The sequence below is a fragment of the Quercus suber genome, unplaced genomic scaffold (assembly GCF_002906115.3).
Source record: "Quercus suber isolate HL8 unplaced genomic scaffold, Cork oak 2.0 scaffold_477, whole genome shotgun sequence".
Lineage (NCBI taxonomy): Eukaryota > Viridiplantae > Streptophyta > Magnoliopsida > Fagales > Fagaceae > Quercus > Quercus suber.
Genome location: NW_027069928.1, coordinates 434,287 through 458,431, shown reverse-complemented (window position 1 = coordinate 458,431; position 24,145 = coordinate 434,287). Strand labels below are relative to the sequence as shown.

The 24,145-nt window shown below is 36.4% G+C and overlaps 2 protein-coding genes and 1 pseudogene across 2 annotated transcripts in view; 1 reads left to right on the top strand and 2 right to left on the bottom strand.

Moving 5' to 3' along the window:
- Positions 1 to 4,181: 4,181 nt before the first annotated feature.
- LOC112027923 (insulin-degrading enzyme-like 1, peroxisomal) overlaps positions 4,182 to 24,145 on the bottom strand; it is a 29,056-nt gene continuing 9,092 nt past the window's right edge. Inside the window, exons 8-13 of the mRNA XM_065762856.1 lie at positions 8,189 to 8,311; positions 7,985 to 8,097; positions 7,684 to 7,846; positions 4,696 to 4,788; positions 4,410 to 4,495; positions 4,182 to 4,298 (exon numbers count right to left, since the gene is read on the bottom strand). Of these exons, the coding sequence (XP_065618928.1) occupies positions 4,203 to 4,298; positions 4,410 to 4,495; positions 4,696 to 4,788; positions 7,684 to 7,846; positions 7,985 to 8,097; positions 8,189 to 8,311 (674 nt within the window). The 3' untranslated portion in view covers positions 4,182 to 4,202. The remainder of the gene's footprint in view (positions 4,299 to 4,409; positions 4,496 to 4,695; positions 4,789 to 7,683; positions 7,847 to 7,984; positions 8,098 to 8,188; positions 8,312 to 24,145) is intronic.
- Positions 12,281 to 13,669, bottom strand: LOC136063019 (insulin-degrading enzyme-like 1, peroxisomal). The gene is made up of 6 exons (XM_065762858.1): positions 13,459 to 13,669; positions 13,277 to 13,352; positions 13,049 to 13,116; positions 12,811 to 12,902; positions 12,634 to 12,707; positions 12,281 to 12,549 (listed from the first exon to the last, which is right to left on the bottom strand). The coding sequence occupies exons 1-6, from the start codon at positions 13,579 to 13,581 to the stop codon at positions 12,431 to 12,433; spliced, it is 552 nt and encodes a 183-aa protein (XP_065618930.1). The 5' UTR covers positions 13,582 to 13,669; the 3' UTR covers positions 12,281 to 12,430.
- On the top strand, positions 15,353 to 15,867 carry LOC112027920 (prohibitin-3, mitochondrial-like; annotated as a pseudogene).

Here is a 24,145-nt window from a genome sequence, read left to right as displayed (position 1 = left end):
AGTAACTCCAATGCTTGATGGCTTGAACAATAGCATAGAATTTCTTGTCATAGGTAGAATACCTAAGTTTTGCTTCATTCAACTTCTCACTAAAGAATGCTATGGGCTGCCCTTCTTGGCTAAGGACACCCTCAATTCCCACTCCTGATGCATCACAATTAAGCTCAAATATCTTGTCAAAATTGGGCAAGGCAAGGATAGGAGCTTCGGTTAACTTTCTCTTCAAAAGTTGGAAGCTTTCTTGGGCTTCATCAGTCCAAACAAAGGACTTTTGTTTGAGACAATTGGTAAGAGGTGCTGCAATGGTGCTAAAATTGCTAATAAACCTTCTATAAAAGGTAGCAAGACCATGGAAACTCCTCACCTCATGCACTAGAAGGTGTAAGCCAATCAACAATTGCCTTAACCTTGTTTTCATCCATGAACACTCCTTTGGAAGACACAACATACCCCAAGAACACCACTTGATCCATCCCAAAGCTACACTTTTTCATGTTACCATAAAACTTTTCTCTCCTCAAAATGTCAAGCACAAGCTATAAATGCACCAAGTGATCCTCCAAACAGCGGCTATACACCAAAATATTATCAAAATACACCACAACACAAACCCCTAATAGTGGTTGCAACATTTGTGTCATCACCCTCATGAAAGTGCTAGGTGCATTTGTCAAACCAAATGGCATAACAAGCCATTCAAATAATCCATGATGTGTCTTGAAGGCCGTCTTCCATTCATCTCCTGGGCGAATTCTAATTTGATGATACCCACTTCGCAAATCAATCTTGGAAAACACATTTGCACCCGCCAAGCAATCTAGCATGTCATCCAATCTAGGAATTGGAAAACAATACTTGATTTTGATCTTGTTGACAACTCTAGCATCCACACACGTCCTCCAAGAGCCATCCTTCTTAGGAGTTAAGAGAGCAGGTACCGCACAAGGGCTAATACTAGCCCGAATGTAGCCTCTATCAAGAAGCTCTTAAACTTGTTTTTGCAACTCTTTCTTCTCCTTTAGAGCCATACAATATGCTGCCTTGTTTGGAAGGGGTGCACCCAGTACCAAATCAATGGCATGTTGAATGTCTCACATAGGAGGCAAGTCAGGAGGTAACTCATGGGGAAAAACATCACCATACTGTTGTAATAACTCAATGACAGCACTAGGAACATCAGTTCCAGCCATTGTGTTAACTGCAATTAATGCCAAAATGTAGCCATTATCTTGACTTTCTTGAATGAAGCTTTTAGAAGCGAGTAAAGAGGTTGTAGAGGATTTAGAAGTCACATTTTCCTTCATTGGCAGCAAAGTAAATTGTTGATTGTCTTTGCTTAAGGTATAGGTGTTCTTCTTCCCATCATGCATCATTTGGCAATCATATTGCCAAGGTCTTCCAAGAAGGATATGGCATGCATCCATCACCAAACTTCATCAAAATATTTCTTCCGGATAAAAAATGGCACCAAGCAACGCTTTGTTACTTTCACCTCGTTACCCTTCTTGAACCAAGAAAGTTTGTAGGGATGTGAATGATCTTGAGTGGCAACCTCAACTTATCAACCACCTCCTGAGAGACAACATTTTCACAACTTCCCCCATCGATAATCATACTACAAACTCTTCCTCCAATGCTGCAAGTTGTATAAAAAATATTGGCTCTCAACCAATCTTCTTCGGAATTGAATTTAGGAGCAAGAAGAGTCTTTCTCATCGCAAGTGCCAAGCCCTCTTCTTCTTCAAAATCACCACCAACCTCATTTGAAGGTTGATCAAAGATGGGTTCTCCATCTTCACGTTCAAGCTCTTTTACTTCCTCCAACATAAGAGCCTTCTTCCTACAATCCGAAGATCGATGCCCCAGCTCTCCACACTTGAAACATTTGAAAGTACCCACCTGTTGCTGTCTACCCCCGCCAATAGTGGCTGTTTGGGACTGTTTTGGGGCTGTAATAGCATATTTAGAACCTGCGAGTTGCTGTTCAACCCCAGAAGTTTATCCTCTCCCATTTGTACTTGAATTCCCAACCTTATATTGGCTAGAAATCCCCTGCCCAGACCTGGAACCCCACTGTCCAGACCTTAAAGCTGGCCTAGTTTGTTGCTTCTCTACTAGTAAAGCCCAGTTGTAGGCTTCCGACACGTTCCACAATGATTGAAGACTAAGGACATCTTGGATGGATGGCTTCAATCCACTCAAGTACCTCGCAACCATTTGTTCTTCACTTTATTCAAATCTACCCTTACTACAAGTTGGTGAAACACCTCCGTATGCTCCTCTACACTTCCCTCTTGCTTAAGGTTGTGTAGGTCTTTGTAGAGTGATAGGGTGTAGTTGAAAGGAAGAAATTGCTCACAGAGCTTTTTCTTCATCTTCTCCCAACTCTTGATCTTGACTTTACCACTTCTTTGGCGAGAAATTTGCAATTGTTCCCACCAAGCGGAAGCTCTCCCTTTAAGGCGAATAGCGACTAGCTTCACTTTCTTTTCATCTATAACTTCATCATAATCAAACACCCTTTCAACAGTGTTAAGCCAATCTACAAAGTCTTCCGATTTGAGACTCCCTTGAAATTCTGGAATTTCAACCTTGAAGTTGTAGTCAAGTCTAGGCTCATTTCTTTCCACATAAGGCCTACCCCTTGGAGGAGCTCCAAAAAGGTTCTCAAAATGAGAAAGAAAGTCATCAGACTCATCGGTAGTCTCATGATGAGGCTGCATACACTGCACCACCTCCGTAAGTGCCGCAACTTGTCTCCTTAATTCAGCAATCATGTCTTCTCTCTCTATGTTTTGATTCCGTCCAACATTCCTCCCCACACTAGAGGGTTGGCTTCAACTCCTTCCCCAATATCCATTTGATTCCCCCTTATTCCACCTCTCCTTCCTCTCCTTCTTTGAGCCATTAGAAGCTTCACAATCTTTGAAAAAATTGTAAATAGAAGTAACAGCACAAGTGATCAAATCTGTGATATTTGCAACAGCCACAAATTTGATTGGCACAAGGAACCTAGATCTAAATTCTAGGACCTTAAATGGAGGGAGAAAAAGAGAAACACAAGGAAATCTAGGGCTCAAATGATCAAAGTGGTAGGGAAAAAGAGGACCAGATCTGTGCTCTAATAGCAAATGATGGGAATCAAGATCAATTGATTGAGAACTTGAACTAGAATTGCATTAAAATTAAGAATTAAAGCTGGAATTACAGAGAAACGGGAGAAACAAGTTTTTGTCCAAGTCTGAAACTAAATTATATTCACATCAAAAACTTATTGTACTCTTACATAACTAGCCTATTTATAGTCTTAACTATTAGGAAATAAAGTAGCTAATAGTTACATAAGTCAAAGCTGTAATTAAAGAGGATACATGGCAGATATGAGAAGTCAAAATAAGGGGCTGCTGGCAGTCCTTAGAGGTCAGAAAGGTTGGCTGGCTGGTTGTCAGTCCTAATGGTAGAGAAGGGGTACATGGCAGATATGAGAAGTCAAAAGAAGGGGTTGCTGGCAGTCCTAAGAGGTCAAAAAGGTTGGCTGGCTGGTTGTCAGTCCTAAGGATAGAGGGTGGCTGCATCAAACAATTTCAAATAATCAATTAAAGAAGGGAAAAATTATTAATGTGCCATTCCCATGCAATCAAGATTATTGTAACAGAAATAACAATTATAAGCTCCAACTTCCTTATTACAAGCTACAATACTCTCCCTGCCCAACAAATAGACAGAAAAAAGAGCAAACAAGTTTATAAATGTCAATCAGGAATAGAATATAATTAATTAATTTTTTAAATTCCCTAGTTCTAGATCAATTAATATGAACCCGTTATAAGAACTGTGAATGCACTCTTCCAAGCTTCAGGTATGTGAGTTAAACAAGGATCATTCCACTTCATTTACCCAAGAAGAAATACAATGTTCTGTTTTTGCTGGACCCTTCAACCAGCCGAAGCTTAGTTGACAAAACATGACCTAGGTACAGTTTTTGATAATAGGCCTAGGATGCACGGACATGGGTACGGGTACAATACGACAACATGGGCAATTTTTAAAAAATTATAACATGATACTGCAGATAGGTCAATCCTCCCAAATATTAGCACAATGTTTATAGATGAACTTTAATAAACAAATGATAAAGACCGTTAAAAGATGATAACATATATAAAGCAAAGCAAAAGAAGTATACAAATAACAAAAATTGCCTACATTACCTGCATATTTGATGCAATGTTGACCGCATAATCAATAGGAGGAATCTTGTCCTGATAATGGAATTTTGTCTCGCAAACAGCTGAGAGCTTCATTAACAAATTAAGTTGACTTAGTTCTATGAAAAACCATAAGGACAAACACAATATTTCATATACACATGCATACATAAAAACATACTAACTATATGCACATAATACCTCATCAAATATCCATTTGCGAATTCCGGACTGCTTTAAGAGGTCAATATATTTGAATAGCAATCCAATAATATCTTGCATGTGCTCTGCAGTTTAATAATAATTGATCAAATATATGATTAAATGATCCAGATTATTAGCAGCTCACCACAGTATAAAATGTAGTATGTACGAAAAGTTATGTAACCTATGTCATAATAAAATAAGTCTATGCTTATTGAAAAATCCAATAAAAGCTATAGGGGAAAAGAAGAGAGAAAGGGGTGGGGGGAGCAGAACAACTAACCATGACCAGCATCAGTAAGATCAATTACTACTTTGAAGAATGAAAACTCCAAAGTCCATTCTGCTTCACCTGCAGACAAACCTGTTGCCCATCCTGGAAATTTTTTTTTGGGAAGGGGTGTGGGGAATGGAGGAACTGTATTAGAAGGCCTTCAAAGATTATGAGATTAACATGGACCATAAACTGATAGCTAGAAACTATAATTTGTACACAGTTAACTCACGCAAGATCATCCAGAGCAATTATGTTAAATGCACCTCATCACTCCCATAAGGAAAGCAGGACAGTCAAAATATTAATATTCATCAATCCCATGCATAAATATATTCCTTCTTTAGGCACTACGCTTTGTATCTTAGAATCTGAATTTGTAGTTCCTAACTTCATTTGATTTCCTTCAAGACTGACACATCCCAGAAAAAATTGTGCCTTAAAATTCCATAAACAACCCTCTTCTAAAACAATCTTGTCCCTTGTCCACTTTGAACATGTTTGCAGCATCTTGAGTGACATATTCAGCAAACAGGGACTACTCTTAGGTTTTGCTTCAAATGATCAAACTAAAATTTACTTTTCCTAGTTTACTACTTTATAAAATTAAAAATAAAATAAAATAAAAATTAAGCTATACATTTCTGTGGAGAATCTGTTCTTAGTTGCCCATCACTTAGCTCAGCATTTTTAGTTCATTGGAGGTCAGTAGGCCAATGGTCTACAGAATGATAAGTCCCCCTCCCATCACTAAAGGTCCATCTTTAAAAAAGTGTGATTTACTCAAAGGTCTCTGGTATGATGCCATTAGGCTTTACAAGAAAACTTGTCTTCACCAGTCAAGTCATGAAATGACCGATCTAATGGTGCTGGATCTTGATATGCTCCAGATCCAACATGTGACTATAAGCAGGTAAGTCCCTGGCATCATAAGATACGCCTTAACCAATTCCAGAGGAGAATCAGTCCTTCATTGTTGACACCCTGATGGTGTGCTGTATATTAAATATGGTCATAGGGTTGTTTATGATGCTGCAAGTAGACCGGATGCAAAGCTTTATAGAATGTTGAGAGATGGCAATTAGGTTTGGAGCCCTGCTCGTTCTGATGATCTGGTAGCAATTCAGAGTAAACTCGGCTTCGTAGGAATGGTTGAGGACAGACCACTTTGGATTCCATAGAAGTCTGGTCAGTTCACAGCCACATAAACCTGGAATTACATTAGAAGAGTAGACTAGCGGTTGGTAAAAATTGTTGTGGTTCCCAGAAACCATTCGTAAGCATGCCTTTGTAGGTTAGTTAGCTATTTTGAACAGGCTGCCAACTAAGAATATAATGCTTCAGTAAGGGTTTAGAAGGGATTTTCTTTGCATTTTATGTAGGAGACAGCTTGAAAATAGAGAGCATCTTTTCTTTGAATGCTCTTTTGCTAGAAGAATCTGGTTGTGCATCATGAAATGGTCTCCTGTTGTAAATCCACAGTTACAATGGAATGATATTTAGAATGGGGTGTCTCATACTGGAAGGGGAATGGTCTCAGAGCCACAGTATGTAAATTAGCTTGGTGGGCTGCTGTTTATCGCATCTGGTGGCAAAGGAATGCAGTGCTACACCAGGGACTTATCAATTCTGAGGAAGGCATACTGAAGATAATTAGATGGGAAGTTAAATGTAGGATTGAGTCAGGTGGTCAATTCTGCAATTCTATCTTAAATAGGACTGTTTGCTGCTTATGGGGCAATAGCTTTTGTCTTTTTGGGTTATAGGTGCTGTTAGTTTAACTTGTTATTGTGCTGATTATTTACTGATGTTGGTATTTGTGCTACTGGCTCTGCCAGTTTGAAGTTTTTGTTGTTTCTGATTCTTTGATCTGTATTGAGCCTTCTTTGTGGTAATAAATTTGCTCTTTCATCAGGGGAAAAAAATCATTCCTCCATGGACATATACTAAGTATTGACAATATAGATTGTTTCCCATATTAAAAATTGAAAAAAATAAAAAGATGACAGAGAGACGAGACAAGAAAAATCATAAATGTGGCTCAAAGAGGGAAAATAGTAATAATTTTTTGATACATAATTAACTTCCTTGAAAAAAAAATGACAGAATACAACGACCCAAAGCACACAGAAACATTTAATAAGCAACTGGCAAAAATATTTCACTCCACCCACCAAAAACCAAATGAGGATGAGAGACATAAAGCATTACTATCAACATTTTGACAAATGTCACCAAAACTATTTTATAAACTAATCAAATACAAAAAAAAAAAAAAAAAAAGAAGCCTTAATTGCTTTAATAGTGATATCTTCACATACACATTACTGCACGAAAGTCTTGTGCGTAAAAAGTGGGCATACTACATGAGTAGGGAAGGGGATTGCTCCAAAAGGAACGACAGAGTACAATACACAAGTAGGGAAAGGGATTGCCCCAAAGTGAGTATAATACACTTCAATGAATAAAGATGCATTTAATGTACAATAAACACAATAAATATTTGTAACACTTTTTGGATACTCATGTAAGTAACTCTTATATGTAAGAAAAAGGGACAATCCATTATAAATAAATAAAAATCCTGGTCCGTCCAAGTTCAGATCTAAATTCAGAAGTTAGAAAATACAATCTACAAACAATCTGCTTCTAGAAAAAGGACAAATTTCAATATTTGAGTACCAAAAAAACAAAAAACCCATTTATGTCAATAAGGGAGAGGGAGAACAAGAAAAGGCTAATTATCTCTGTAATTGAAATGAATTATAATCGAAGGTCACAGTAAGTACAAAGCTGAAACATGTTACTAATACTCATTTTTTAATAAATAAAATAGACACAACATCTCAACTCTAAAAAGAAGTGTCTCAATGTGTAGCAATAGAAATAATTATTATATGGGAAAGTTCTAACTACATCAAAATTTCAACTTTTTAGAATATACAAATGAAATCTGCTAGAAATTGATAGTATGAAAAATGAATATGCAAAACCCACCGAATGTCTTCAAGACGTAAAACAAAGATCCTTCTCCTTCATGGCCAATAAGATGACCAAGATATCTGCATGGCCCTTCCTTGTAATGTCTAATCTCCGGGGTTACTGGCCATACAATTCTCAATTTATGACCTTGTTTTATTGGGACAGTTCTGACAAGTATCTGAAACAAAAACACAGCTAAAAACAATCCATACACAACATAAAAACTTTACTGCATAGGTTCAAAAAAGTTTCTCTAGAAGTTCAACACATGCAACTTTAGCTTAGCATGTAAAAAATTTATCACTTGTATGCATACCTGTAAATGTTCTGATGTGCAAGGCTGACCAGGACAATGGAAACAACTTCGGTTAGTGTTTCGAATGTCCTGGAACTTGTCTTCCACCATGTTTTGAATTTTATCAAGCTTTTCTGTATCCATGACAAAGGTATTCTAATTGTTGATGATTAAAGAAACTACAGCATCCTCAAGCACAGAAGTACTATAGGAAAAGTTAGTTACCTTTTGCATATATAACCAGATGCATGAGGTTGGCAGAATAATTTTCTTCATAAAATTTAATAAGCTCATGTCTGGTATCCAATCCTTTAGCTTTTGGTCTAACCTCCAAAGTATCCCAGTTGCCTGCATGCATTAAAGATATATATATATATATATATATATGTAAAACTTTTATTGATATAAAAAAATAGACCACATACACAGGATGTGCGTACATGAAAGATATTTAGCAACCATAAGAAATGATATATATGGTGAACTACAACATAAGGGTAAACATAAGTGTTTCTTATAGAATAATCAGTATTTTTTTTTTTGATAAGTAACGAAAATTTTATTAAAAGATGAAAAACAGCCAACCCGAGTACATTGGGAATGTACTATGGGGGCAGAAATCAAAAACGAAGATTACAACGATCAAGTAAAACAGGAAGGGAAGAACAAGAAAAATGACAAAAGACCACACTCCAATCGAGGAGAGTGTGTAAAAAGAAAGACTTAATCTCTAACATAGAGCGTTCACATANATGGTGGCCATTAAATTTTCCTCTGTGCAACTTAAGCACTAGTTTATCTTGCTCAAAAGCTGAAATAAAAGACAACTCTAGCAAGAAGTTACTGCCATTTCCTTAGTCATTCTAACTAGCATAGGAACACCGAGTCTTTAATGGTCCAATTGGTTGGGTGGAAACAAGGCAGGAAGGAAAATGGGAATTTTCTAATGTTTGGTTTGGTGGAAATGAGAGAGGATGGAAAATGGAGTGGGAGGAGTTTTCCATCTAGGCCCACCAAAATCATCCTCCCAACCAAGCACCCATAATTTTGGTAACTCCCAAGAATTTTAAATTCTCAACATAAATTCTTGCCAACTGAACACAATCTAAGAGACACTAGGGGAATGATTATCTATGACCAAAATAATTAGGCAATTCATCTTTATTTGATTAAGTTAAGATGTTAATCAAGTCAAGGAATAAGAAACTTCCGTAACAAGGGAGACTCAAAGTGCAGCCTAGTGCCATAAAAGGGGAAATCATATCCATCGGAGACTACACAACTTAGCAAAGACATCAGAAAATTATACAAAATACCAGATTCCTCAACCCTTCATGACTCTTTCCACATAAGGTTACTTGATGAAACAAAATTGATCAGAAATGCTAATTGTGAGATCCCACTATTGCTCAATACTAACAACCATGAAAGCATGCTTATTGTGAGATCTCACTAGAGCCCAAAACATGAAAACCATTCAAACACTGATCTTATAATAACCTTCCCATTTTTATTTGAGATTGCTACTTATAGGGAGGCATCTGTGGCTGATATGGATCTAACCAGGGATCAGCTCCTAGCTTTATTTGCAGGGACCTTGTTTGATTGGTCTTGTGCATGGAGTATTACTTCTAAGGAATCCATTCCACTGTTTTTAGATTCCCTATCTTCCTGTACATAATTTTCTTTTTCTTTTTCTTTTTTCTTTTTCTGTTGTTTGTACATATTTTTTTCTGGCTATTTCTTTTTCTTTTTCTTTTTTTGATAAGTTTTTTTTTTTTTCTGGCTATTTCATTTTTCTAATGAGGTATTCTTCTCTTAATACAAGTTTTCTAACCTATCAAAATAAAAAAAATAAAAAATAAAGATAATTTAAACGGAGTACTTGATGTTTCCATGCCATCAAATGTAGGTGGATTCTGCTGCCCCTCTCCAAAATAGGCACAATGGACTAGATTCCAAACAAGAGAGTATTGTTTACCAAACCAGTTTCTCCAACCAAAGTAGCTCTAAAACTCTGTTCGAGATAACCTAATTTTCCAGATGCAACACTGTTGAACCTTTAAAAGCCTCATTATAAAAAATAAACATTACATATACCATCGCTATTCAACCTCCACCTCATGGAATTAGGAGCCTCATTACTTGGAATATTAGAATATACAAATCTAACGTAGAGTCTACCAACTCCAACTCCCAATTAAAAACATCACAAATGAACATGATACTTAATGAGCTGTCCTCCCCTTATTTTGAGTCCCCAAGTAGGAGCTAAATGAGGAATATTTCCCAACTACAATGGCATACAACTCAAGATTCATGTCTCTTAGTGGTTGGGTCTCACACCATAGACCATGCCATAACCTAATGCAATTAACATCCCCTACAATACTATACATACCTCACAAATTTATCCCAATCCACTAATACTCTTCCATAAACTACATCCATGGCTGCCCCTTACATCCTAGGAAGCACGTGTATGGATTCGGGTTCTTAATGATAAACATATACCAATTTAAGAGCAATAGTAGATAAGGAACTTTTGAGATCAATTTAATATTTATAGCTGATATTTAGGGGGGTAAATTTTGCAAAATAATATTATTTTTTAATGATAAGTAATTATTTAAATTGATACAATTACCAAATGGTTTGGCTATTATTAAGCTAAATGATATAAATGGTTGAATTTAATATAGTGTTTAAAAAAATCTTAATAAAGATATTCAAATTTGGGGGTTTTACTATAAATAAACAAATGTGATGGGATATTTATAAACAATGAAGCTTCCAAGAAGCTCCATTGCCAAGTCTCACCACTACTCACATGCATTGCTTTATTAATATCACATTCCAAGGCTTTATTTGAAAGTCAACAGTAATCTGTCATCAAACTTTTCCTTTTTGAAAGTTCCAGAGAAGAGAGTTTCGATGGTAGCAGCCAGCAGTTGAGCTTCATTCACCACATCTCCACATCATCTTCTTCTTTTCTTTTCTTTTTTCCTTTTTCCTCACAAATCATTTGGTAGCAAATCTTTCTTCTTCTCCTTGCCTTTTTTTTTTTTTCCTCGCAAATCTTTTGGTAGCAGATCTTTCTTCTTCCTCTTCTTATTTGGACAGAATCGGACCAAATTGGGGCTGTTTCGGCCTGAATCAGAAATCAAAAAAAAGGATTCACCTCGGATGTGCGTGCAGCCGCGTTGACAGCCGCACGTCGGTCCGTGCGTGTCAGACACAGGTGCAGCACACCTAGAGCCGCACCCGTGCTTCCTAGCTTACATCCTATGTAGACCATTGATCCCAATCCTCCCCATACTTTCAAGCCAACAACTTGCCTCCAGAAACAAGTACCTTTAACTCCATGTCATCATAGCCATTTACCCAACATAGCTTGATTAGAAGTATCCAATATACGCAGCCCCATACTCTGATTTTCAATTGGAGCACAAACTATATTCCGATCCACAAGAAAAAATTTGAACTCACACCACACCCACAATTTTTTTTTTTTGCAATCTCCAATCTTTAGTCACAAATGTCAAGACAGTAAGCAACGAGAGATAAGTAGGTAGACTGGATAGCAAGCTCTTTAAGAACGTCAAACATTCTAAGAAGACACCCTTTGAGACTCAAATACTAATAGCTAAAATATTGTTTTCGTCTATAAAGTTTGCGTGGATTTCAGTTTTCGTCCCTAAATTATTGAAGACCAATTCCAAATTCTTGCTATGGAGAATCATATGAAGAGGAGTATTGTGCTGGCAAATTGGTGTGTGATCAGTGTGATGTGTAGAAGTAATGAAGAAAATCTGGATCATTTGTTATTGTATTGACCAATAGCTTTGGATTAATGAAATTTTAGATTTTTAAGTTTTTGGAGTGATGAGTGAAGTAGTGATGCCTAAGACGATCATAGGTTTATCCCAATGCCGGAGGCGAAGTTCAAAGTTTTTTAGTACTGGAGTGTTGAGTCATGAATGTCACCCCTTATCGTTTGATGTGGCATGCGTACAGGGAGAGGAACAGGAGGGTGTTTGAAAATCAAGAATTATCTACGGAGAGTTTCAAATAACAATGTCTGCCTAGACTGAAGGTATTGATGATGGGCCAACTTAACTATTCAAAGTTCAATAGAGACACCCTTATAAAAGGCTTCCTATCACCATTGATGAAACAGGGAATGAATAGTGAGTTGGGTTGATCCAACTAACAAATTGTGGCCCACTGGGTTAAGAAATTCAAGTTGGAGCTATATAGGGGGCTGACCCAAAAAGGGGGGGAAAAAAACTCATGATGAAATTGGAAAACATTACAAGGCCAAATTCCAAAAGTGGCTTCTAAATATCTGAAAATAATCTGACCATACAGGACCAATGAATTATATTAACAATGGTAGCACCATAGATATGAGAGTAGTTTCTTCACTCATTTCAAAGATCTACTACCTACAGCCTTGAATTTCACTCATATAGCATTTAAGATTGATATATCCAGCATCTTGCAGTTATAAATATGCTTAGCAAAGGCAATAACCAGTACCTGGTTCATTCTCCAAGCATCAGACAACAAGTTTTTCTGATTCTCTGCATGAGAATGAGAGAGAGATGATCAACAATAAATCAAAAAGAGGCAACTAACGGTGTTAAAGCCAGAAAAGAAGAACAAACCAGAATCAACAGCTTTGATTTCCCTGGTGGTAGCATCAGCTGACATCAAAGGTTTAATGAAGAACTGAGCAAATCTGAACAACAACCAAAAAATAAAGACATTGTAGGGTTACATTTTGTGGGAGCAGACAGCAGACAGCACACAGGCACAGCACAAAAAGGAAGAACAGAATCTACCTGTCCAAAGCCTCTTCAAAACCATCAGTATTAACATCAAAATAATAGTTTGTGTTCTCTGAAGATGTAAAAGCATTTGTGCAGCCTCCATGCTACGCATCAAGAAGATTAAAAAAAATGCATAGAAATTTGGGTGTTAATTATGTTAGGAAGGGTATGAGGGTGTAGGCATGACTTTACACTATTTGTTAATTCTATTGCTTTTAACAAATGATATGATGACACATAAAAAAAGTACCTCAGTAATGTACTTGGAGTAACTATCTTCCAAAGGGTATTTCTCACTAGCATAAAACAGCATATGCTCTGCATATACAAACAATAAATATCTCTAAGAAAGTCAAAGACTGAAATCTTTGATGTTGTATTATGAATAGTAATAATATATATAGACATGTATATAAATGAATGATAAGAGGCTATATAATATAATAAAAATAAAAAATAAAGAGAGAAAAAGAAAAACCAAGAAAATGGGCGAGTCCTTCGAGGCCTTGGGGGTCGCTGAAGGAGCCAACACTGACACTCATGGAAGCAGCACACTGAAACAAGAAACAGAGAAAGAAAAACCCTAAGATTAAGAAAAAGAAAAGGAAAATAGTGAATTGTGAATTGTGAATTTGAAAGAGAGGAATAAAGGGGGGTTGCCTTATCGGTATCGGGATCGGCGATAAGAAGGACCTGGAGGGAGTTGTGGAGGACGATCCTCCTATACTCCCTGGTGTCCGTTCGAGCCTTCACTATCTCCGCTTCTTCCTTCCCAACCGCCATCTTTGATGATCAGAGCCGCGACTTCGCTCTGCCGTCAAAGACTCAAAAGAAAGAGGAGACCGAGAGAGAGAGAGAGGTACAAAACATCCATCAGTATTAACATCAAAATAATAGTTTGTGTTCTCTGAAGATGTAAAAGCATTTGTGCAGCCTCCATGCTACGCATCAAGAAGATTAAAAAAAATGCATAGAAATTTGGGTGTTAATTATGTTAGGAAGGGTATGAGGGTGTAGGCATGACTTTACACTATTTGTTAATTCTATTGCTTTTAACAAATGATATGATGACACATAAAAAAAGTACCTCAGTAATGTACTTGGAGTAACTATCTTCCAAAGGGTATTTCTCACTAGCATAAAACAGCATATGCTCTGCATATACAAACAATAAATATCTCTAAGAAAGTCAAGACTGAAATCTTTGATGTTGTATTATGAATAGTAATAATATATATAGACATGTATATAAATGAATGATAAGAGGCTATATAATATAATAAAAATAAAAAATAAAGAGAGAAAAAGAAAAACCAAGAAAATGGGCGAGTCCTTCGAGGCCTTGGGGGTCGCTGAAGGAGCCAACACTGACACTCATGGAAGCAGCACACTGAAACAAGAAACAGAGAAAGAAAAACCCTAAGATTAAGAAAAAGAAAAGGAAAATAGTGAATTGTGAATTGTGAATTTGAAAGAGAGGAATAAAGGGGGGTTGCCTTATCGGTATCGGGATCGGCGATAAGAAGGACCTGGAGGGAGTTGTGGAGGACGATCCTCCTATACTCCCTGGTGTCCGTTCGAGCCTTCACTATCTCCGCTTCTTCCTTCCCAACCGCCATCTTTGATGATCAGAGCCGCGACTTCGCTCTGCCCTCAAAGACTCAAAAGAAAGAGGAGACCGAGAGAGAGAGAGAGAGAGAGAGAGAGAGAGAGAGAGAGGTACAAAACAATACAGGCAAAATAGCATTTGACGAATGAATAACGGGTCTTCTACTTCCCATCAAAAAAAAGGGGGGGCGGGGGCCTTCTACTTTTGGCGTTTTCTTTTTGATGGTACCACCTATCACTTATCAATTTAATTTAATTTGATTTGTTAGCCAATAGAATCAGGGCATATATACATTCCCCACTTTTTGAGTTTGAAGGGCTTATATAAGACACTTTTTGAGACCGTACAATTTTCCAAACACTAGTGCACCATGCTCTTAAATTTTAGCTATTTAATTATACAAAAAACTATTTTATTTATACACATATTGTAGCAGTAGATTTATTTTAACTTTCAACACAATAAAATAATATAAACATCACAATAAAATAATATAACTACTGTAATAAAATAATACATCTCACTACTCAAAAAACATCCACAGTACCAACCACAATTACATTTACCATTAGCCACAATCACAACTGCCACCACCGGCCATAACCACCACTCTACTTTTGCAACCACAACACAACATATAAAAAAATAAAAAATAAAACCCACAACCACAATCACAACCCCATTGCCACTGATCACCACAAACCACCAACCATGACAACCCCAACCATAACCCACTGCCACTGCCACAACCACAGCCACAACCATAATCCACAAAACTCATAACCAAAATCCACAAAACCCACTACCAAAGCCAAAATCATCTATCACCACCACAACCAAAATCCACAAACCCACTGTCAAAATCATCCACCACCACTACCATAGCCAAAATCAACCACCACAACCACCATCTGTGGAAATCAACCACAAAAACAAAATCAACCAAAATCAACCGACCGCATCCATGGAATTCTTGATGAAACCGTCGGCAAAGGCACCCATTTCCTCATCCCATGGCTCCAAAAGCCTTTCATCTTCGACATCCGCACTCCATCTCCGACACCTAGGACCTCCAGATGGCCAACCTAACCCTCCACGTCCTCTCGCGCCCTGAGGTCATGCACCTCCCTTAGATCATCCAAGCCCTAGGTCTCAAGTACGACGAGAAGGTCCTTCCTTCGATCGGCAACGAGGTCTTGAAGGCCGTCATGGCTCAGTTCAACGCCGATCAGCTCCTCACCGGGCGCCCGCAGGTCTCGGGGCTCGAGTAGAAGCAGGTGGCGCAGCAAGAGGTGGAGAGGTCAAAGTTTGTGATGGCAAAGGCGGAGCAGGAGAGGCACACCACCATCATTAGGGCCGAGGGAGAGAGTGAGTCGGCGAGGATGATATCGGAGGCTACTAAGAATGCTGGAACGAGACTTATTGAGCTTAGGAAGATTGAGGCCATGAGAGAGTTTTGAGAGATGATGTTCAGATGGAGTGACTGAGAGAGAGAGAGAGAGAGCGAACAGAGTGACTGAGAGAGAGAGAGAATCAGTTTTTGTTATTTTAATCGGGCGAGAGTAAAATATTATTATTTTTGTTTAGCTCTTAGCTATAGTCCACATCTATCTATAAATGTGCATTGTAGCAATTCAGCTAAAAATTTTAGCTATTACTCTACTGCTGTAAGGGTGTTTTTTTGTGTTTGTGGAGCTAAATTTTAGCAATATAGCATTACAGCTACACTACTGTGAATGCTCTAACAACCATTTTCTTCTTTTTCTTTTCTTTATTTTCCAAGGTCATACAAATTTATTTATTTATTTATCTTCATATGTCAATTCTTTTCTTATAATCGAACTAAACCAGTATTAAGAATCTTCTCCAAAAAAAAAACCAGTATTAAGAATTCTGGATTATTATAATTTTCAATAAATGAAAATTTTCAGATTATTCATTTAAAATTATTTGGAATACAAATTGAGTTCAAATTTATTACCCAATTAAATTACATATTCAAGTATAGTTTATTTTTCTTGTTCAACAAGCAACTTGTTCACAAGTTAACTTGATGGGTTTTTTCTTTCCATATATGCTTATAATAATAAAAAAATTATAAGAACTTAATAAAAAAAAATTCTTTTCCCATATATAAGTAAAAAATAGCACTAAAAATATCTTACCTGTTTATAAATCTATGCTAATAATGATAACTAAATTATTAGTTCCACCAGTAATTATTAATTGCTTGGAAATAGAATAAATACGTTTATTAGCTCATCATATGTTTGCTTGTTCACTCTTAGGTTAGGCACACACTAATAAGAAACATGGACTATGATGATATAGATTATGATGAAGGTTATAGCATAAGAGATATAGACAATGATTGGTTAAATAGTAATATGAATTATGAAACAGATTCTGATTCTGACAGTAATATGGAGGATTATAATTATAACTATAATAATAGCACAAATAATTAGAGTACATTAACTAGAGATAAAACCAACCGACAGACTGATAGACACAATAATAGTTTTTTAGACGTGATTAATAAAAAATTAGATTCTTTAGAAAATATTGAAAGATCCATTACAGTAGAAGAAAAAAAAAATGATAGTTTTTTGAACCTCTATGAAAGATTGAAAGCTTTAAATTCTCAAAGAGAATTTGAACTTCATCATAGATCACCTTTAACAAAGACCATGACAAATAATTGGCATAATGAAAGGAATAATGTGATAGAAAAGTGGCATATTAATAGTCGTAGAAAAGATGATAGAGAACTAAAAGCAACCAACAGACCTATAGCTATAACATATAAAGACAATAAAAAAAAAACTTTGGAAAAGATGACTTGAAGAAAGAAGGCTTAAAAACAATTTTGACAGAAAAGAAACAAAATAGCTCTATAGAAATAATGCAATATAAAGAAGACATCAAGAAAGACTATAGTCACGAAGTGCAAAAAATGATAGAGGTAGATAAAGAAGTAAAGAAAGAAAAAGGTATGGAAAGACAAAAGGTAATAGTACTCTTACCAACTTAAAAGAAACTCTACGAAAGAAATAGATATAGAAAAAGACATAGGAAAAGAAAGAAACATGATGAAGAAAGAGAAAGAGAGATATAATAATAATGATAGTTTAGGAAAAGTAGTCAACAAAGAAGAGAAAGATAATAGTTCCAAGAAGAGTAATAGTTTAAAGGAAGAAATTGATGAAAGATTAAAATCAATTGAAAGATCCATGCTATATACCCAAGATAATGGTTTATCAGAATTAGCTAAAAATATAGAAATTTTAAATTCACCTTTAGATATAGACAAAAAAAGAGATATAACAGTTTTAAATATTACTAACTCATCAGATAATGAGAAAAACGACAGATACACTAGAAATACTATTCGTCATAAATGTAAATAATATGGACATACTAAGAAACAATGTGATCGACATAATAAAATTGTTAAACATATCTGTCTATTAGAATTTGAGAAAGATGTAATAAATGAATTAATGGAAATGTTTTATGTTAAACAGAAAGAAATAGACCAAGTAAAGAAAAAAGAAGAATTAAAATCAACAAATCCACTTAAAGTCAATAAAAGAAAAAGAAAACAAAAGGACACAATAATGAAATTGATAGAAAATCTACCCAATCACCTAAAAGATAAAAAAGACTATTTACTAAATTTAAAAGATTCCATAGATATACCTATTGCTTGTATTAAGTGTAGGAAATATGGACACCATGCTGCGGAATGTGAAAAAGCTAAGAAAGGAAAAGATAAGAAAGAAAAGACAAAAAAGAAACAAGATGGCGTAGATATAAAACCAATAACTCTACAAGATTTTGTTGGCACAGGAAGAGGAGTGACACCATGCTACGGAATGTGAAAAAGCTAAGAAAGGAAAAGATAAGAAATAAAAGACAAAAAAGAAACAAGATAGCGTAGATATAAAGCCAGTAACTCTACAAGATATTGCTGGCACAGGAAGAGGAGTTATGGGCTTTAAAATCCTGGGTGAATTGGATGATCCAGGGAGATAGGAACACCACATTCTATCATGTGTCCACGCTGGTTTGAAGGAAAATGAATAAAATTTTGGCTATCAAAAATACTAGTGGAGATTGGTTGTGTGAGGAGAATACTGTGAAAGAGTTCATTTGGAATGGCTTTGCCAACATTTACACAACATCCTTTGACCTCGACCTCATTCAGCATTAATTTCCAGTGGTAGCCGAGGCTTTTAAAGGAAGAGAAACAAAGTGTTAGTCCCCCCCCCCCCCCCCGGGGGGGGGGTTTCAAAAGAGGAGATTAAGGCAGCCATGTGGTCTTTAAAACCCGCCAAAGCCCCAGGCCCAGATGGGCTGCATGCAGGCTTTTTCCAAAAAATTTGGCTCGTGATGGGGAAATCAATGATGGAGGTATTAAGATGGTATTGTTGAAAAGAGAATTCCAGAGTATTTAAATAAAACCCATATTGCCTTAATTCCAAAAATCCAAGGCCCAGAGACATTGGAGAATTATAGGCCCATCAGTTTGTGTAATACTGTGTATAAGATGTTGACTAAGATCATTGTGGCTAGGTTAAGACCTCATTTGGGGAAATTAATCTCTCCTTTTCAAATGGCTTTTATACCAGGCAAGAAAGGTTCTGATAATATGGTTATAGCACAAGAGATTATTCACTTTTTAAGCAAAAAGAAAGGGGGAGTTGGGTATATGGTGTTAAAAATAGATCTAGAGAAGGTGTATAATAAGATCGAATGGAGTTTCATTAGAGACATGCTCACTAAAATCAATCTCCCAATGGATCTTCGGGACATTATCATGAGTTGTGTCTCCATGGTCTCAACTTCGATCTTATTCAATGAAAAGGCACTTGATCCCATTTACCCTTCTAGGGGGATAAGGCAGGGGGATCCTTGGTCCTCGTATTTGTTTATTCTGTGCATGGACTATCTTGGGCAGTTAATAGAAGAGAAATGTCATGCAAAACTCTAGTAGCCAGTCAAGGCTTCCCAAAGTGGCCCTTCATTCTCTTATCTACTCTTTGTTGATGACATTTTGTTGTTTGCCAAAGCAGATTACATTAACTACTCAGTGATTAGAGATGTGCTTGATGAATTATGCAATCTCTCCGAGCAATCTCTTAGTGAAGCTAAGTCGAGAGTATATTTGTCTCCAAATGTTGACAGAAATACTAGGGAGTCGTTAAGTGATATCCTTGGATTTGCATCCACTCCTTCGCTTGGAAAATATTTGGGATTTCCTTTGAAGCACACTGGTAGGTCAGCTCAGGCTTATAATTTTATTCTTGATAGAGTAAAACAAAAGTTGTCAGGTTGGAAAGTGAGCATGTTGTCTTTGGTTGGTCGAATGGTCCTCATACAAGCATCATCGGTTGCTATTCCTTCTTATGTTATGCAATGTTCCTATCTGCCTGGAAAAATTTTGGATGGGATAGATAAGGTCAACCGAAATATTCTTTAGGGGTCATCAGAGGAAAAAAAGAAAATTCATTGGATTGGTTGGCAAAAGGTTACCAAACCAAAGGAGGAAAGGGGTCTTGGGCTACAATCTACCAAAGGAAGAAATCTTGCTCTCCTTGCAAAACTAAATTGGAGATTTCATTCTGAAGGAGAAGCTCTGTGGGCTCAAGTTTTAAGAAGAAAGTACTGTTCTGGAAGAAGAATGCATGCTGCTAATCCTCATAAACTTCCTTGTTCTTCTATTTGAGCAGCAATGAAAAAGGGGATGGATATCTTCACTAAGGGTAATAAATGGATGGTTGGCAGAGATAGTAATTTGAATGTGTGGCACAGTAATTGGTTAAGCAAGGGTACTCTCCGAAGTTTTATCCAGGGCCTACTTTCTCAGGAAGTTAATCAATTGGAAGTCAAATATTTTTTATGAGATACAGGTTGGGACTGGAATAGGCTATCCTTTGAGCTGCCATCGGATGTTAAGGTGTTAATACAAGCCACTCTTTTTGCGATGACAAGCAAGGGAAAGGATAATCTCGCGTGGGCTGATTCTCCTAAAGGTACTTTTAACTTGAAAAGTTCCTATAGGATTGCGATGGGGCATGGGGAGAATGCAGATTTTAGTGCTGGTTGGATCTAGATAGCAAATACCCTCCATAGAATTAAAACATTTCTCTGGATGTGTGCCCATGATAGTATTGGGGTTAGAAGTTGTCTCATGAAGAGAGGTGTCTGTGTAGAAGATCTGTGCCCCATTTGTCAAGAGGCACCAGAATCAGTTCTTCACACTCTTCGTGACTGTTCTTGGGTTAAACTGGTGTGGTCTAAGCTGGGGATTACAAAAGCAAATCAAGTGTCTTGGAATAGTGGGCTACTGGATTGGCTTCACTAGAATGGAAATCATACGGATATTGGGGCTAATATGAGTGTATCTATGAGGTTGCTATGGAAAATTAGGTTCCTTTTTGCTATTTGGAATATCTGGAAAAGCATAAATAATTTTTTTTTTTAAAGGAAGAGGTTGAATCCCCAATTAGACTCGTTTATTACAAACCAAGTCGCTGAATTCATGCACTGTATTGCCTCTCCTAAAGTACCGATCCACAACTATTCAAAGAATCTGAGGGGAAAAGCCTCCGATTGGGTGGATGAAGCTTAATACGGATGGCTTGACGTGTGGCAATCTAAGTGTGGCTGGATGTGGGGGAGTGATAAGGAATGAATGTGGGCATTGGATTGCAGGGTTCATTAGACGCATAAGAGCCACAAATAGCTTTATAGCTGAACTATGAGGTCTAAGGGAGGGCCTTATGTTATGTTGCAATCTTAACATAGCCTATGTCATTGTTGAACTTGATGCAAGGGCTATTGTGGATGCTATTAGTAATGATCAATATGTAAACAATGTCATATCCCCTATTTTGGATGACTGCAGATTGCTGATCTCCCGTTTTCACTGAATTCTTTTCAAGCACTGCTATCGAGAAGTGAACCATTGTGCAAACAGCCTAGCTAGGATAAGCATCAGCCAAGAACTTGATTTTGTTTCCTATGAGAGCCCGCCTATGAACGCTCTTAAGGCTTATGAGGATGATTGTAATGGTTTTTACTTGACCAGTCTGTGTCCTGTTCCTTTTGTGTTTTCTTAGTTGTTAATGAAATCATCTTATACCAAAAAAAAAAAAACTCTACAAGATTTAATGACAGAAGCAAAAATAGTAAAACAAGAAATTAAAGAAGATAATTCCATAGAGATAAATAAACAAAATATTGCAGAAATAACAAACTTGAAATATTTTCCTAGACCATTAACAAATTCTCTCATAACATATATAATAATGACAAAACCCCTTAATCCTCCTACAGATAAAGAGGTTAGAGATATTAATGTTTCAAATAATAATAAAATGGATAGCAATAGACAGAATTTTTTAAGTTTAATTAGAGATGCAAAAATTATTTTAATAATTAATAAAGAGTTTTCTTTGACAAAAATCGTATTGACAGACTCATGTGCTGATAACATGAATTGTATACAAGAAAGATTAGTACCTTCCAAATATTATGGAAAATCTTTTGAAATAATAAATCAAGCCAATGGAGAAGAATTACCTAATGTTTACATTTGTAATAAAGGAATATGTTTTGAGGTTATTAACGACCTTTCTTCCAAAGTTGTTTTAAGAAATTCTTTTATGGTCTTGATTTATCCCTTTTTAGATACAAAAGAAGGAATTAAAACTAATGTACCTTATAATCTCATCTTACCCTTTATTCTAAAAGAAATTGATTCCCTTAATAATGTCACTATCTTAAAAGATACTATTAAAGAAAGAATCTATAGAACTGAAAGAAGTTTATCATTTTTAAAGACAGAAATATTACTTGATGACCAATTGATAGAAAATGACAAAAAGAAATTTAAACAAGATAAAGAGACAGAGATTTGTTCCCCCATTGCTTTTTTGCATAGGCACTGACTTATAGTCCAAACACCTTGTGAAAAAGAATTCGGTGGAAAAGAGATAAAAGATGGAACTATGCTTATAATTTCTTTTAGTCAATATGAACGGACTGACAGTCTAACAGATGTTTTAATAAAAGAAGCCTTGACAGATTCTCCTTTATTGATCATTAAAGAAAACATTAATTGTGGTAATTTCTTGAACAAAGACAGATTTAATTTCTTCACAGGAAAAGTTAATCATAAGCTTTTGATAGATTTTCCCCAGACTATTACAGTAGTTGATGAAAGACTTTATGGAGAAGCTCTATTTCACATATTCTCACAGAATGTGATATATAGTAATACATACATGGATAGAATCATGGCAAATATTGAAATTTTTTTGAATTCCACTCACTTTGACAGACTTCATCATGACTACTCTAATAACTAAATTATCATTAATGTTATGTTATTTGAATTAATTAAATAATAGTGTGGGGCCAGAAAATCGGGTAGCCTTGGCCCACTCCAAGCCAGGCCCAAATGGTCCACGCCGAGGATGCATGATGGGTCCGAGGATAACCCTGTCCTCAGGCATCCGAGACCTCGGAAAGACACGAGGATCACCCTACCAAAGGACTCCTGGATATCCGAGGAGGAGAGGGCCCGGTGCCACGCGTCGGCGGCAGAAGCACGGCAAAGGAGCAAGCCCTAGGTGGATCGTCACCTCTGCATTGAATACGCACACCGAACCCTCCTGGCCGCATTAATGGGGATGTAACCCCTTGACAGAGCAACATCAATTAGGGTGAACCACTGGAGCAAGGATATGACCTTGGATGGGACGGACGGTCAGAATGGAGGCCAATAGATGATCAACAGAAGGCAGAAGAAAAGGGATAGAGATAGATAAGAAAGGGGAACAAAGTGTAAAAGGGGAGAGGAGAGTTTTGGGAAGGAAAAAACTCCTCGGCCATGGGCCGAGGAGCATCCCCCAGTTGTAAATTGGTCTTAGTATCTTTCAATAAAGGAAGAGTAGTTTATGCTTCATGAACGCCGGCGAGCGCCTAAACCTTCGATCCACTCTCTACAAATTCATTGTTCTGGGTTCGTTGGGCCTTGGAACCCATATCTTTTGGGCTACAAAAACGGACCTTACAAATAGTATATTAATTATTTTTTTATAAAGTAACAAAATTTAGATTTAAAAACCTTGTATTGTTAAAAATAGTATATAATTTTAGTAAAAATTGAATTATTTATATCATTACTAAATTATAAGTAATAATATATGTTATGAACTTATTAACAAACTTATATAACCATATTCCAAGTTTATTCAAGCATGTTTAAATTATTTATACGCAGGATATTAAAATAGGCAAGATCAACACATAAAATATTATATATATATATATATATATATTAATCAAGTCTCAAGCTCAAAGGCTCATTTACAAGCACATTCTTATATTTGAAACTCAACTTCTTTAATTATCGAGCCTAAACTTTGGATTGAATTTGTCTCATTTATTAAATAAATCTACCAAAGCAAATTTTATCTCAAGCCAAGCTCAAACTGTTCATGAACAGCTCAATTCTTTTACAACCCTTTCGCTTGATCCATCATTAACACCACTTCTATTTCATCAATTATAGAAAGTCATGTCAATAATTGTGAAAAAAAATACTATATTCCTAAACATGTTGTTTCAATAATTGGTGCGCTCTTGTAACTTTTAGGAAAAATTACACTTTACCACTTTAAACTACACCCCTAATTACACTTTGCATCATAAATTTTTCGAATG